The sequence below is a fragment of the Podarcis vaucheri genome (assembly GCF_965113315.1).
Source record: "Podarcis vaucheri genome assembly, chromosome: 1".
Taxonomy (NCBI): Eukaryota; Metazoa; Chordata; class Lepidosauria; order Squamata; family Lacertidae; genus Podarcis; species Podarcis vaucheri.
The window spans coordinates 5,921,870-5,938,038 of record NC_138759.1 but is presented as its reverse complement, the minus strand read 5'-3'; the positions used below and the strand labels follow the sequence as shown (position 1 = coordinate 5,938,038).

Sequence of the window (16,169 nt, the reverse complement as noted above, 5' to 3'; positions counted from 1 at the left end):
TCTGTTTTGCTATGATAAGAAACCATAAAATCATAGACTTGTAGAGTTGGAAGGGACCCCAAGGGCCATCTAGTCCAACCCCGAGATGCAGGAATCTCAACTAGATCATCCCTGACAAGTGGGCACCCAACTTCTGCCTACAAAACCTCCAAGGAAGGAGAGTCTGCCACCCCAGACTGCCGAACAGCTCTTACCACCAGAAAGCTCTTCCTGATGTTTCGTCGGAATCTCCTTGTAACTTGAAACTATTGGTTCGAGTCCTACTGTCCAGAGCCTAGTTAAGACTAAGTGGAATTCTCGACCTGGGTTTGAATCTGTGGAATCCTACTTAAAATTGCTGTTTTCCATTGCTTCCTCCGCCTCCCATTCGCTGATCCCCAGTTTGCCTTGTTTCCCACCCTGCTCAGAAAACGTTTCGACCTAGAAACATTAAAGTTGGCTCTCGCATGTGATGCAGATCAATAGGCAGCATCGAACTACTGGCATGTTGCAAACGAAGTGTGGTGCGCAAACTGGCTCCTTGGCAATGCGGTTGTGCTAGTTTTCGAAAGCCTGTTTAGCGCAGGCATTTGAGCTCATATACTAGGGATATTGCATAGCATATTTTTTTAGGGTTTGGCAGAAGTATGTACATAAAAGGGGCAGGGTTCCTCTCCCAGAGGGGTTATTCAATTTATACATTGCTCCCCTTTTAGAAAAAAAGAAGTCCCAAAGTGATTTACAACCAACATAAAATAAAGTCAATAAAAATACACGTGAATGTTATCAAACATAAAATTTAATCATATCATTGGTGCTGAAATGAGGGTAAGGGCTGGTGCCAGTCAGGTCTTCCTTAAATGGGCTATTGCAGAGGAGGCCATAGCTCTGGTAGAGGGTCCGACTCTGTATAAGGCAGCATCCTGTGGCTCATTCTCTCATCACCACCTTCTGGACCTGCGGAAGAAGCAGATGGTTTGGGGCCTCGGATGATGATTTTGACCAAACTGCGGGAGGCAGTGGAAGACAGGAGTGCCTGGTGTGCTCTGGTCCAGGGGGTCACGAAGAGGCGGACACAACTAAATGACTAAACAACATGATGATCTCAGGATGTGGAGAGACTGCCTGTTGGGCACACTAGTAACTCACCGAGATGGAAAATGGAAGTCTGTGCATGCTCAGAAGCATCCTGTTCTCGCTTTACAAGACCTAGACCTTGAGATTCCAGGATGAGGCCGTCTCTGCTGTGACTCAGGCTGGCATCTGATTTCTCCCCTGGCATCTGCAAGTCCTTTGATCCAGGGCTCAATTTGACACAGCGGCCTGTGCGGCAGTCAAGACTTTGGGTCCTTTCTTCAGAGAACTTCTAGGTGAAGTCCAAATTGGCTGTCACTTTCCCAGGAAAGAAAGCTTGGGAGTCACACTGGGAAGGGGGAAGTCGTCCCTGTGTGCTGGGGGAGTGAAAAAGGCAGTGAAGGGAGTGCTCCTGCAAGCATCTGGTCAGCTCCTGTAAGAACAGGATGCTGGACCCAGGGCCGGATTTAGGTTTGATGAGGACATGAGTGGCGCTGTGGGTTAAACCACAGAGCCTAGGACTTGCCAATCAGAAGGTCGGCGGTTCAAATCCCCGTGATGGGGTGCGCTCCCATTGCTCGGTCCCTGCTCCTGCCAACCTAGCAGTTCGAAAGCACGTCAAAGTGCAAGTAGATAAATAGGTACCGCTCTGGTGGGATGGTAAACGGTGTTTCTGTGCGCTGCTCTGGTTCACCAGAAGCGGCTTAGTCATGCTGGCCACATGACCTGGAAGCTGTACGCCAGCTCCCTCGGCCAATAAAGCGAGATGAGCGCCGCAACCCCAGAGTCGGTCACAACTGGACCTAAGGGTCAGGGGTCCCTTTACCTTTTAAGCTACTGAAGGCAATGAGGCCCTTGATATGTCCAGCTGTCCTATGTCAACAACAACATCAAATTGTTGCTGTTTTTTGTATTGAATATATGCAATATGGTAAAACCTAATAGGTATCTCAAGCCATTTGCCCATGTTGCCATGCGATGGGGGGAAAAACCCCTGGATGTACATTTCTAAAATATAAGATAAAAAACAAAATGAAACCTTACATACAGTGACAGTGTTTTGTGTTGTGTAGGGTCCTATAATGTAAGTCATGGGCCCCACCTGCTAGCCTGCTCCCTCAAAGATCACTGGTTTGCTCAAAAAAAGGAAGATCATGGCCACTGGGTCCATCACCTCCTGGCAAATAGAAGGGGAAGAAATGGAGGCAGTGAGAGATTTTACTTTCTTGGGCTCCATGATCACTGCAGATGGTGACAGCAGTCACAAAATTAAAAGACGCCTGCTTCTTGGGAGAAAAGCAATGACAAACCTAGACAGCATCTTCAAAAGCAGAAACATCACCTTGCCAACAAAGGTCCGTATAGTAAAAGCTATGGTTTTCCCAGTAGTGACGTATGGAAGTGAAAGCTGGACCATAAAGAAGGCTGATCGCCAAAGAATTGATGCTTTTGAATTATGGTGCTGGAGGAGACTCTTGAGAATCCCATGGACTGCAAGAAGATCAAACCTATCCATTCTTAAGTGCTCACTGGAAGGACAGATCCTGAAGCTGAGGCTCCAAAACTTTGGCCACCCCATGAGAAGAGAAGACTCCCTGGAAAAGACCCTGATGTTGGGAAAGATGGAGGGCACAAGGAGAAGGGGACGACAGAGGACGAGATGGTGGGACACTGTTTTTGAAGCTGCCAGCATGAGTTTGATCAAACTGCGGGAGGCAGTGGGAGACAGGAGTGCCTGGCGTGCTCTGGTCCAGGGGGTCAGGAAGAGGCAGACACGACTAAACGACTAAACAACAACATATGTAGGGTGCCTACATTCTGCATGTGCAAATGGCTTGAGATGCCTATTAGGTCCATAAGTTACCATACAGCATATATCCAACACAAAAGACAGCGACAATTTGTTGTTGGCAGTTGGACATAAAAAGGGCCCCGTTACTTCTAGTAATTTAGAGCAGCATTGAACCTCAATCCGGCCCTGGTCGTGAGAAACGGGGACAGGAGAACAAACGCGGGTCCGGGCGGCGCTGCAGTTCCGGCGCCGGCCGCGAGTGGCCGCTGCGGGGCGCCTCCGAGGGAGGGGCGCCTCCGTCCCCGTGGCCCGCGCGTGCGCAGTGGCGCTCCCCTCTCGGCCTCGCCGTCGCTGCCCGGGCTCTTGGCGGCCGCCCTGAATGATCCGGCCCGGCATCCCCCGCGCGCCGCTCGGCCGGGGCCTCGTCTTCCGCCGCCGCCGCCATGGCCTTCACGTTCGCCGCCTTCTGCTACATGCTGGCGCTGCTCCTCACCGCCGCGCTCATCTTCTTCGCCATCTGGCATGTGAGTGGAGGGGGGGGGAGGGGGCTGTGTGAGGGGGCAGCCATGGGGGTGTTTGCATGGGGGGTCTGTGGGTCGAGGGGGGCAAGGAAATGGGGCTGTGGAGGTTAGGGGGGTCTGTGGGGGGGAGAGGGGGGGTCTCCTCATGAGGGGAGGGGGCTGTGTGAGGGGGCAGCCATGGGGAATGGGGGGCTGGGGTGTTTGCATGGGGGGTCTATGGGTTGAGGGGTGCAGGGAAATGGGGCTGTGAAAGTTAGGGGGTCCGTGGGGAGAGGGGGGTCTCCTCATGAGGGGAGGGAGGGGCTGTGTGAGGGGGCAGCCATGGGGGAAAGGGGAGCTGGGGGTGATGGCGTGGGAGGGGGTCCATGGGTCGAGGGGGCTCATGAGGGGAGGGAGGGGCTGTGTTAGGGGGCAACCATGGGGAATGGGGGGCTGGGGTGGTTGCATGGGGGCTCTATGGGTCAAGAGGGGCAAGGAAATGGGGCTGGGAAGGTTAGGGGGGTCCGTGGGGAGAGGGGGGGGGCTCCTCATGAGGGGAGGGAGGGGCTGTGTGAGGGGGCAGCCATGGGGGAAAGGGGAGCTGGGGGTGATGGCGTGGGAGGGGGTCCATGGGTCGAGGGGGCTCATGAGGGGAGGGAGGGGCTGTGTTAGGGGGCAACCATGGGGAATGGGGGGCTGGGGTGGTTGCATGGGGGCTCTATGGGTCAAGAGGGGCAGGGAAATGGGGCTGGGAAGGTTAGGGGGGTCTGTGGGGGGAGAGAGAGGGGGTCTCCTAATGAGGGGAGGGAGGGGCTGTGTGAGGGAGCAGCCATGGGGGTGTTTGCATGGGGGGTCTATGGGTCGAGGGGGGCAAGGAAATGGGGCTGTGGAGGTTAGGGGGGTCTGTGGGGGGGAGAGGGGGGGTCTCCTCATGAGGGGAGGGGGCTGTGTGAGGGGGCAGCCATGGGGAATGGGGGGCTGGGGTGGTTGCATGGGGGCTCTATGGGTCAAGAGGGGCAGGGAAATGGGGCTGGGAAGGTTAGGGGGGTCCGTGGGGAGAGGGGGGGGCTCCTCATGAGGGGAGGGAGGGGCTGTGTGAGGGGGCAGCCATGGGGGAAAGGGGAGCTGGGGGTGATGGCGTGGGAGGGGGTCCATGGGTCGAGGGGGCTCATGAGGGGAGGGAGGGGCTGTGTTAGGGGGCAACCATGGGGAATGGGGGGCTGGGGTGGTTGCATGGGGGCTCTATGGGTCAAGAGGGGCAGGGAAATGGGGCTGGGAAGGTTAGGGGGGTCCGTGGGGAGAGGGGGGGGCTCCTCATGAGGGGAGGGAGGGGCTGTGTGAGGGGGCAGCCATGGGGGAAAGGGGAGCTGGGGGTGATGGCGTGGGAGGGGGTCCATGGGTCGAGGGGGCTCATGAGGGGAGGGAGGGGCTGTGTTAGGGGGCAACCATGGGGAATGGGGGGCTGGGGTGGTTGCATGGGGGCTCTATGGGTCAAGAGGGGCAAGGAAATGGGGCTGGGAAGGTTAGGGGGGTCCGTGGGGAGAGGGGGGGGCTCCTCATGAGGGGAGGGAGGGGCTGTGTGAGGGGGCAGCCATGGGGGAAAGGGGAGCTGGGGGTGATGGCGTGGGAGGGGGTCCATGGGTCGAGGGGGCTCATGAGGGGAGGGAGGGGCTGTGTTAGGGGGCAACCATGGGGAATGGGGGGCTGGGGTGGTTGCATGGGGGCTCTATGGGTCAAGAGGGGCAGGGAAATGGGGCTGGGAAGGTTAGGGGGGTCTGTGGGGGGAGAGAGAGGGGGTCTCCTAATGAGGGGAGGGAGGGGCTGTGTGAGGGGGCAGCCATGGGGGTGTTTGCATGGGGGGTCTATGGGTTCAGGGGGGCAGGGAAATGTTGCTGTGGAAGTTAGGGAAGTTGGGGAGGGGTCCGTGGGGAGAGAGGGGGGCATGAGGGGTCCATGGGGTGAGGGGGACTCCTCATGCGGGCAGGGAAATGGGGCTGGGAAGGTTAGGGGGGGTCCGTGGGGAGAGGGGGGGCTCCTCATGAGGGGGCTGTGTGAGGGGGCAGCCATGGAGGAAAGGGGAGCTGGGGGTGTTTGTATGGGAGGCGGTCCATGGGTCGAGGGGGCTGTGTTAGGGGGCATCCATGGGGAAGGGGGGGTGGGGGTGGTTGCATGGGGGTGTATGGGGTTAGGGGGGCTCCTCGTGAAGGGAGGGAGGGGCTGTGTGTTGGGGTTGAGGAGGAGCAAAGTGGGGTTCTCATGGGATAGAGTTTGGTGTGTGTGTTGGGGGAAAATGAATGATCCATGGGGTGAGGGAGACACGGGGTGGGGGTGGGGATGCAGCTTGGGTTTGGGGGTGAAGTGGGAAGGAGGAAGGGCATTCCGGGTGTTTGCATTAGTGGTTTACCCATGGCATTGCATAGGCAATCTGTGGGGCTTAGCAGGGGAGAGCTACGTGTGTGTGTGTGTGTGGGGGGGCGAATAGGTGCTCCTCCCCAGGAGGGAGAAGGCAAGTGGTCTTATAAGTGGTATGTATTTGGGGGTGAGGAGATAAGAGAGGGAAAAGTGGGGTGTGTGGGTGATTGGATGAACTTATGATTTCAGAGGGTTTCTGGGTGGGGGGGAGTGTGCCAGAGATGGATGCATATTGGGGGGGGGATAAATAGGACCTGTCCGCAGGTGGTAAAGGAAGGAGTTGTTGTGGGGCACTGAAGTGGTGGGTTCGAGGTATTTGGGTCAACCAGGAGTTGCCAAACCAGAATCTTGCGGCAACTTGTTGTTTTATTTCTCTCCTAATACTCCAGCCCTGGGGTGAATTAATGTGACTTTGCCCAGGTATTAGCAAAAGGGAGATGGCGAGCATTTTTGTTGCCCATCAGAAGTGAGCTCGCTCAGGAGGTTGGAGCCTGATAGAACAAAGGGCACTTTCCTCCCAGACCTCTCCCCCCCCCTTCCAGTTACTACCAATTTCTTAACTTGACACGACTGCAAAATCTGCTTCCCTTCAGCAAATGTTTGGCTGGGGTTACACTGTGCAGAAGTGGGAAGCGTTAACTAAGTAGCATCAGGATAAAATGTGTCCATGTGGCTGGGTCATGAGAGTGCTACGAAATAGCCGTACTGTTTTTAGCAATCTTTTGCCTATAGAATAGATGTTGTTATCGTATTTCACTGGACTAGCTAATTGTGTCAAGGAGCGTTGCCTGCTTCCAAGTTAAAGGAGAGCTTGGGCTTTCCCTCATTAGCCCCAGAAACCGGATGAAGAAACCTGTGAATTGAGCTGTCTTGCGCAGGTCAGGGAGTGTTTTTGTGGCGACAGGAAATGTCTTTTGAGTTCTTTCACATTGTGTCCAGACTCTGCCTAGCTGTTCCATACATTTTAAGAGACTAGCTGGCTGGGATCTAACCCTTGGGAGGGTTTCCTGTAAACGTGAAACTAGGATTTTGTCTCTTCAGGGCGTGGTGCTTTTGAACAGGGCTACACATTCCATTTGAGCTGTTCTCACCCTACTGTCCAACTGTTCTAATTTTATTTTAGATTATAGCTTTTGATGAGCTGAAGACTGACTACAAGAATCCCATAGACCAGTGTAATACACTCAATCCTGTAAGTTTACGTGAGAGAGATCTCTTTGCATTCATTCTTAGCCAGGTTTTTGGTAATTAATATTGACTTACGATGCATTAGTAAAATGTTACTTGATAATATGTAATAGATCTAAGATTTCTTGGCAGATTTCTTTCTCTTTTCCTCTAAGCTTGAAGTTCTGACTTGCTTGTCTGCTGGTGATCTTGTCAGCTGTCATACTAACATTCTTTCAATCTGCTTTTTACATTTTCGGTACAAAGACAGTTGAAAAGGTTAAAAAGATTAAGAGAGTCAAAATTGCATTAAAGGTGTGTACTGCTTTTTAGTTTAATGTTTTAATGCCACTCTCTACTTTTCATTTTGTTAGGAACATCTGTATTATTTCTGTTGACTTCTTTTTGTTCGGTGTGCTTGCTCATTTGCCTGTCTTTTGTCTATTCAGGGGTTGTAATAACTTCATGGACTTTGTGCGTTGTGAGTTGGCTTGCTTAATAAGAGATGGGGAAAACTGTTACATGCTTAAATTCTTCTATAACTAAGCCAGGCTGGCAAGAATCCAATAGATTTGACACTTGTTGTTTAACGAGGAAAATGCCAGGTTTCCTCTCAACCAGAGTTTGCAAATCTAGTTCAAAACATGGCTTCAAACTCTGGTTCTGATGTGAACCCTGTTTAGTGTTGGTGCAGATCACAAAACCATAATTATGGGAATTCATATTGGGTAGTTGGGGGACAGGGATACAGGAGTGTGCTATTCCAAGTCTGGCCCCTTGATATAGATTTTTTTATACATGGGGTTGTGTCCTGTGCCAGTCCTCCTCAGAGTAAACCCACTGAAATTAAGACTAATTTATGTCCATTAAGCTCAGTGGGTGTCCTCTCAGTTGGGCTCGCATCGGTTACAGCCCAGGGTTTGTAGGTAGCTGCTGTTACATTTGCACCAGACCTTAGTGAGAGGCGTAGTCCATGTTCTTTAAAAGATTTTCAGTTTAAACCAGAGCTGGATAACCTGCAGTCTGTGGACTCCTAATTTGAGGTGGCCCTTCCTGGTGGGGGATTTAATCCCTACATTTTGTGATTTAGGAAAAATTGTTGCCACAGCCTCAGGAGATGTTACCGACACTGCTGTTAGCTGTTGGAGCAGGTTGCACTGTTTAAATAGAGAGCAAAAGATGGCAGACACTCATTTTATATATGTACCATTTCAACTGTACATGTACTTGTTTAGCAGATTGGAGAGCTAAAATAAATGAAACAACTTCTCAGGTGTTAACCTCTGCCTTCACTCAAAGTTTTTCCCTTTTGCCTTCAGCTACTCCATTAATCAGGGGTGCTTGAGTAAGTTGGGGGGAAACAAAATTCAGCGAGAGCAGGAATGGAGATGTGTTTGGGAGATGTGTCCTCCAGATGTGTTTGGGCTCCATCTCCTATCAGCCCCAGTCAGAACGGCCATTGGGCAGGGATCCTGATGTGAGCTGAAGTCAAGCATCACCTGGAGGGCAATGGGGTTTACACCTCCAGCTAGATGATTTTTCAGTATTGCCCTGCTAACTTTGAGCCAGTGGGTGTCAGTGCTGAATGTAAACCGATCAGCTAGAAGCAGGTCATGGGCTGTATGGGTACAACTGCTAGAAGCTGCTTCCACAAAGCAGACACGTGGAATTGAGAGAATGTCGCAAGCTTGGATAGTGGTTGCGCATGGAACAGTTTACCCTGCTCGGTCATCTCTCATTTGATTTGGGAGGGTGAGAAAATGTTCACTACATGTATGCATTCCCTTATCACAGACTTTTAATCAAAAAGATTCTACCATATGCATGTTGGACAACTATGTTTTAAATATACAGGTGAGAGTCTGCAGACTTTCTCGTGACTAAAGAGCGTACTTATAAATGCTTTCCTCCCAATAGGGATGCAATAGGTTTAAAAGAAGTGCAGGACTCTTAAAAGCAGGGTTAACGTGCAAGATTAGGAAATGGCCAGCAAGTTGACAATAATTTTAGCCACAAGATGGTCTAGTTTTTAATGCTTTGTGGCTGAATGCTTGTAATAACTTTCGTGTTTAGGTCTCCTATTGCTTAGCAGACGCACAGCTGGAATCTCAACCTGTATTTGGGAACATGCAGATTTGAATAGTCTGTGTTAACTGCAGTGCTTCCTCCTTTCATACTGGATACAACAATGACTGCAAGTTCAGACAGAGTGAGGAATATCAGATCAACAGCAGTTTCTGTTACCATCTGTGGTTGATGGTTTCCAGTTTTTCTTGGCTACAAACTGCTGTCTATGATAACAGGCTCCCATATAAACAGGGTACACTGTCTTCGTAGGTTTTCACTGGAAAGCATGATGGTTAAGAAGTGAATATATTAGAAATGTAAATTGCTTTTCGTAGAACGTAAGAAATGGGCTCCTGTTAAGTTGATTCTAGGCACCGTTTGTTCCCTTCTGCACAGCAGGATTTGTGCTGTTTATATTTGTGTACATTGTTTATGTTAGAGTATTGGTCCTATCTCTGCACAATTATTTGTAAAGGAAAAAAATGCTTTTTAAAGAAAACATTTGGTTTATAACATACACAGCATTTTAGAGTTCCAGGATTTAGACAACCAGTAGTACACAGCTTCACCTGAATAGTTTGGGACATCCAAAATTTGTAGAAATGGAGCAATAGAAGGTTAGCAAGGAATTGTGCAGTTGTTGAGTCTTGGTTTGAATACAGAAATTCTCAGGATTTTATGTAAGTTTCTAGTCCTGATAATTTGTAGATGTAACTGAGTGAACCTGAAAGTGAAATTTTCCAAAACCACAGAATGCAGAAAGCAAACACAGTTCAGAATTGCTTTGAAATCTGCTAAATTGATTTTGAAGGGAGAAGTTCATTGATGGATTTCAAGGAAATAAAACTTAGTTGAGTGAGTGTCCACCTTACTTGATTAAACAATGCAGTGGGCAAGACCAGAGATCTCTGTGTCCTCCCCAAATAAAATATAAAAGAAATACCAAACATCCTCCTCTTTTGCTGTATGTGTAGACTTGCACAGTTTCCACCATTTCCAACAATTGGGTTGATGGGAGTTATCTCAAACAGTTTGAGGGCACCTGGTTAGGTAGCTGAAATCCCACCTGTAAATTGTGGTTTGGATGTAGCTCACTGTAAGCAGAAATCGTTTGGAGGGTTGCTGTAAGGCCATCTGCCAGTCTAATATGAAGACAGATGGGCATTGCCTATGGAAAATCTAACTTTCCCTGGGATGTAAGTTGTAAAATGGAAGATATATACGAGTCCTCAGTTTGAGTGATGACCCTCTCCAAATGTGCAAACTTGCCTTTTTTATTCTCATACCGCAGATTGTATAAATGGTATTCAATGTGAGCAGTAGCCAGTTTTATGCAAATTGTACCAAGTATTGTTTGCACGTTTTACACACTCATGACACAGTATGTTGAAACTATTATGTTGGCTTCTCTTGTCTAATGCTGGCTTTGCTTATTGCCCCTTACTTTTTCTTTTGACGCAGTACACCCCCTGTCACTGTAACGCAAGTAACATACACTAAATGTGGAAGCAGAACTGCCTTGACTTGTGTGTCTTCCTTTGCAGCTTGTGCTTCCGGAGTACCTCATCCACGCTTTCTTCTGTGTTATGTTTCTGTGTGCAACAGAATGGCTCACACTGGGTCTCAATATGCCGTTGTTGGCTTACCATATTTGGAGGTAATTCTGGGCATGGTTCAGTCTCAATTTATTCATGGAAACGCACTTCTTACTGTACGGTTTGGTGTAGACTTCCTGTGGAAATTAAGCCTGCGGAGGAATTGGGTTAACGATGCAGATGAAGTCTTTTTCACGTAGGATTGTCGAAGAATGAATAATACAACAACAGCCAAAGCTGTTCAGTGTGTATGTTGCACATCGATTGGGCTCTGGAAGTCTTGGCCTTAATCTAAAGCAAAACAAGTTTCCACCTCTTATTGTTGGGAGAGAGGAAATCAGAAAAGGAGGCAAGCTTGGATCTAAATTAAATCTTCAGTGTCCTACATGGTTCTCTGCCATTTCCATGACTTCTGTTTGCAAAGTAGAGGGAGATTCCTTTTTCTGATACTTAAAGCACATGGGTAAGGGCTTAACTTAAGAAGATAAGCTCCGTAGTTCTGCCTTGAGCCTGCTTTCGCCTTTATAAACGTGTAAAGAGCTGTCCAAGAATTCATCTGGTCCAGTGCTCTGTCCAGTGTTGGACGCAGAGTAGGATGGAGATAACCCATCTGCTGCTTGTCCCTACTATCTAGTAATCATAGGTATGTTGTACTGAGCTGTTGCTGATGAATGCAGTATATATACTGTTAGTATCCTGCCTTTTTGGCCCCAAACACCTTGCTTCATGAAATCATTGCAAGGGACATTTTATTTTTCACTGTCAAACCAATAACAAAAACAAGTCAAGATCAGAGGAATCAGGTCAGTAGCTAGTTGTTAAAGCTGGAATGTCTGGCACCACCTCCTTCAGTGCGATCTAGATATGTCAGCGTTGCAGTGGATCACAGGGAATGTTTTGGTTAGCTTGGATTTTGTCATGCACTTCACTAAACTGGTGCAATTCCTTTAGGCTTAGGCTTCTTATAGGCTGCCTTGGGCTCCATACTGGAGGAAAGGTGGAATGCAAGTCTAATAAATCAATACATTTTGATAAGGTGGAAGGAGGTGAAGAGAGATCTTCCAGTTCCATGAATGCAACTGCATTTTTATTTCTTCTCATTGCTGAATTTCTGAATACCAAAATTTCTTTTCTTGTACCTTTTAAAAATGCAAATTCGTTTTTCCAGGTATATGAGCAGGCCTGTAATGAGCGGCCCAGGACTCTATGATCCCACAACCATCATGAATGCAGATATTTTAGCATATTGCCAGAAGGAAGGATGGTGCAAACTAGCATTTTACCTTCTATCTTTTTTTTACTACCTATATGGGTAAGTCACAAATTTCATTTTTATTTGTTGCAGAACTTTTCATACTGTCTTTCCAGCAACTCAGGGTGGTTGACGATTTAGGAAAGTAAGATAAGCATTATACAGTGGTGCCTCGCAAGACGAAAAGAATCCGTTCTGTGATTCTCTTCGTCTAGCGGTTTTTTCGTCTTGGATGCAAGCCCATTGACGGATTAGCGCTATTAGCGGCTTTTAGCGGCTTATCTGCTGATCGGATCAGCTGATAAGTGGCTTAGCGGCTTAGAAAAAGGGGGGAAAGGGAAAAAAAACCAGCAGGAACTCTCAAGACATTGTCGTCTTGCGAAGCAAGCCCATAGGAGATTCGTTTTGCGAAGCACCTCTAAAACGGAAAACTCTTTCGTCTAGTGAGTTTTCCGTCTTGCGGGTCACCACTGTACAGAATTTGTTATTAAGTATTAATAGTTGGGTTTTTAAAAATTACTAAAAGCCCAGGCATCTCATACGTGTCTCAAGGTTATCCAGAATTCGTCTCATGACCTGCCTCCTTTTCAGCAGGGGGCGGGTGGAGTTCCGTAATTGGATTGGTGTGACTGAGAAGGCCTTGAGAGATGCCTCTTGATAAACTGTGGCCTGGAACAGGGCCTTGCCACTGGATCCTAAAAGGCAACGCAGCTCTTAACTAGAAAGCAAATCCCTACCATTTAGATGCATTTTCTGAAGTTGCTATCTGACGTGGAATTTGTACAAAACTTCTTTCTTTAAAAAAAGTGCCATGCTCTTCAGATATTTTGATGCTTTAAAATGTAAGCAAAGTAAAGTTGTGCACAACGGTTGCTTGAATTGCCAGAAAAGCATGTTTTTGCTACTGCCACTTGAGTTTGTTTATTAGAACTGTGCTAGGCCTTGCCAACCTAGCAGTTCAAAAGCATGTCAAAGTGCAAGTAGATAAATAGGTACCGCTCCGGCGGGAAGGTAAACGGCATTTCCGTATGCTGCTCTGGTTCATAGAATCATAGAATCATAGATTTGGAAGAGACCACAAGGGCCATCGAGTCCAACCCCCTGCCAAGCAGGAAACACCATCAGAGCACTCCTGACATATGGTTGTCAAGCCTCTGCTTAAAGACCTCCAAAGTAGGAGACTCCACCACACTCCTTGGCAGCAAATTCCAATGTCGAACAGCTCTTACTGTCAGGAAGTTCTTCCTAATGTTTAGGTGGAATCTTCTTTCTTGTAGTTTGGATCCATTACTCCGTGTGTGCTTCTCTGGAGCAGCAGAAAACAGCCTTTCTCCCTCCTCTATGTGACATCCTTTTATATATTTGAACATGGCTATCATATCACCCCTTAACCTCCTCTTCTCCAGGCTAAACATGCCCAGCTCCCTTAGCCAGAAGCAGCTTAGTCATGCTGGCCACATGACCTGGAAGCTGTACGCCGGCTCCCTCGGCCAATAAAGTGAGATGAGCGCCGCAACCCAGAGTCTGCCACGACTGGACCTAATGGTCAGGGGTCCCTTTACCTTTACTTTAGGCCTTGGCAAGAGAGACAAGTTTGCCTACCAGAGGCGCCAGGTTGTGAACTTCTGTGGTGCTTTTGCTGGGGGATATGCATGTTTTTGTGTTGAGGGCACCAGGCAATAAATAACCACTGCAAGCACTCGGTTTATAATAAGAGTGAGTGCCAGCAGCAGTAACAACTGTGTGCAGATATCTACTTCCCTTGTGGTTGTACCAGTGAGTATCTGGCTCTGGCTTATGGTGGTACATAACAAGCTCAGTGGTAAAGGCTGAACACAGAAGGTACTCCTAGTATGCAACAAAGCAGAAATATTTCTGCTAAATTTAAAAGAGATGTATATATTATTCTGTTTATCCTTCTTCCAACAGCATGATTTATGTCTTGGTGAGCTCTTAAAAGATGGCATCCAGCAAACTTGGTTCCAGCGAAGTGCATGCAGAAAAGCCACAAGACGAAAGGATTGTTTTCAAAGAAGAATCTAGTATCAAGATTTAGCAGTGGAATCTGACGATCACAGTTGCAACTGGTGGGGGGAAAGACGACTCCTACATCTTCTTCTCCTGCCCCTTTAAATTGTGCCCATACTTTAATACTCATGGAAAGATGGTTTCATTTTCTAAATTTTACTGGGATGTTTAAAGTGATGAAAATCACATCTAAATTAATGTAAAGCGGTTACCTCTGGCTTTGGACAGTTTTGACCCTGCACTCCATAAGGAACAGCCCATTCCCTCAATTATAATAGTATTAATTGCTGTCCTTAGTATAATAGAATTTTGTTTTTGTTCAGTTGACTTCGTAGTGGATCATTTGGGTTGTGGACTGCCATCTAGCTGTCACCTGTAGGTACCAAGTGCTCCTGAAAGACTGAATGCTTTTCTGTATGTTATCTCTTAGGTAACCTCTGTGTGTCTTATAGATGAATACATGACAACAACTGCAGGAAGAATTGTAGTTCTATTTTTTACCGTTTGGATATTACCTCCCTATAATGTGCATGGCTCAAACTTCCTATATTTACGGCAAACATTGAATGCCCCTTGCTTTAATTTTCTACACTAAGTGGATATGGTAGGGGAAGAGGGAATTACCGGTGAAGAGTACATATTAAAACCACCCTATTAAAAAAAAAAAAATACCTTGTGTAGCGGTCTCAAATTACCATACAACCTGGGTCAAGCGTGGTAATAAAAATAGTTTGTGAGTTTGCAGGTAGAATTGCATACAATTTGAGACACTTGTTCAACGAGTTTGGGTGAATATCCCTGCTGTTCCTTAGTGCAATACAATAAAAACTTCAAAGACGGATAAAACTTCATTTTCTTCTACTGCTTTGGCTTTTTCAAAGTGCTTTGGAACTGCTGACTTTAGCCAGCCGCTGCTAGGTAATACTGTTCCAGTTTTAAAGGTAAAGCAATAACTTGAAAAAGGACACCTTCTGCTAAACAGCAGGTCTGCCTTTAGAGCAAAGGTGATTAGAAGCTAGACCAATGTCCTTCAGGGGGCAGCAGGTCAGTTTCAAATGGATTCTTGCAAAGCCAGACTTCTGGCCTGACCCTGGAAAATACTGCCTCTGTTCTTAGGCAGGAGCAGGGACAAGCTAGGCTTTCACTCTATAAGAGATTCCAAGTATGGAATCTTGGTTTGTAAAGCAAAACACTTTGGATCTTTAGAGGGGAAGTCAATCACACCAGACTGAAACTGGTCACTCCTGTTGAGCATCTTATGCCCATTGCTGGTGGAAGTCAACTCTGCCGCAAGAGCTGCTGAGAGGTTCATGCTCCTTGGAACAAAGGACTTCAAGAGCACAACGGAGCTGCTTTTTATTCACAAACAGGTCGGTTTGATACCTATTATAGGTCCAAGGAAGACAGCCATGAGCATTGCTGACCTAAGTCCATAGGGGTGGATGAAATAGGAATGGAAATGAAGAAATTTCAGCCAGTCCTTACCTCATATTCCAAGTTTTCAAGATCCTGTAAAACATTTTCTGATTGCATTGTACAGCTATGAAACTTGATTTTAAAATGAATTCAGTACATCAGGATAATAAGAAGCTGCAAGTCCTTATTCTGACAGCTGTGCAGTTTTAAAAATAGATATTCATCTCATTTGGCATATTCAAAACCATCATTATCTATTGGCGACGAGTGTCACATGTTTGGGTAGATTATGTTCACTTGATCCTGCATCTCTAGTATTTGCTGAAGGATCTGAAATTGTGCCTGTCATAGCTTTAATGGCATGCAGTGTCCATAGCAGTATGTTCACGTAAAAAAGATTACCTATTACTTTCTGTGTTGTGACTGATACTTTACATCTTTATACAGGTGGCAGCCATATTAGCTTCTTTTAGTATGTGTGCTTTTAAGACAGCAAACGAGGTTTTTGCCCATGATGGGTGTGTAGCATTTGTCTTCCACAACTTCCTCTAGGAGAGAAACATTACATTTGTGTATAAGATACTGGTGCTGTCATCAAACTGCCTTTGCCTCTCTTAAAATATGATGTCGGCTTTAATTCAAAGCTTGCTTTGTGGTCCTTTTTTTTTTACATACAGTGGTACCTCAGGTTAAGTACTTAATTTGTTCCGGAGGTCCGTACTTAACCTGAAGCACCACTTTAGCTAATGGGGCCTCCTGCTGCCACCACGCCACCGGAGCACGATTTCTGTTCCCATCTTGAAGCAAAGTTTTTAACCTGAAGAACTATTTCTAGGTTTGCGGAGTCTGTAACCTGAAGCGTATGTAACCCGAGGTACCACTGTATA

The 16,169-nt window shown here is 47.4% G+C and overlaps 1 protein-coding gene across 2 annotated transcripts; it reads left to right on the top strand.

Annotated features, from left to right (window-relative positions):
* The first annotated feature begins 3,181 nt into the window (after nucleotides 1-3,181).
* Nucleotides 3,182-14,715, top strand: CNIH1 (cornichon family member 1). 2 transcript variants are annotated; one of them, XM_082220054.1, is made up of 6 exons: nucleotides 3,182-3,369; nucleotides 6,881-6,949; nucleotides 7,192-7,239; nucleotides 10,536-10,648; nucleotides 11,755-11,898; nucleotides 13,768-14,715. In XM_082220054.1, the coding sequence occupies exons 1-6, from the start codon at nucleotides 3,289-3,291 to the stop codon at nucleotides 13,793-13,795; spliced, it is 483 nt and encodes a 160-aa protein (XP_082076180.1). In that variant the 5' UTR covers nucleotides 3,182-3,288; the 3' UTR covers nucleotides 13,796-14,715. The 2 variants fall into 2 exon arrangements, with proteins under 2 accessions (XP_082076180.1, XP_082076181.1); XM_082220055.1 differs by lacking the exon at nucleotides 7,192-7,239 and having other exon boundaries at nucleotides 3,187-3,369.
* The last annotated feature ends 1,454 nt before the right edge of the window (nucleotides 14,716-16,169 follow it).

Excerpts from the sequence above, each read along its gene's own strand:
- CNIH1 (XM_082220054.1), top strand. The coding sequence starts at position 3,289 with ATGGCCTTCACGTTCGCCGCCTTCTGCTACATGCTGGCGCTGCTCCTC. Across the intron at positions 3,370-6,880 it reads TCTTCTTCGCCATCTGGCAT|ATTATAGCTTTTGATGAGCT; the intron begins GTGAGTGGAGGG and ends ATTTTATTTTAG. Across the intron at positions 10,649-11,754 it reads TTGGCTTACCATATTTGGAG|GTATATGAGCAGGCCTGTAA; the intron begins GTAATTCTGGGC and ends TCGTTTTTCCAG.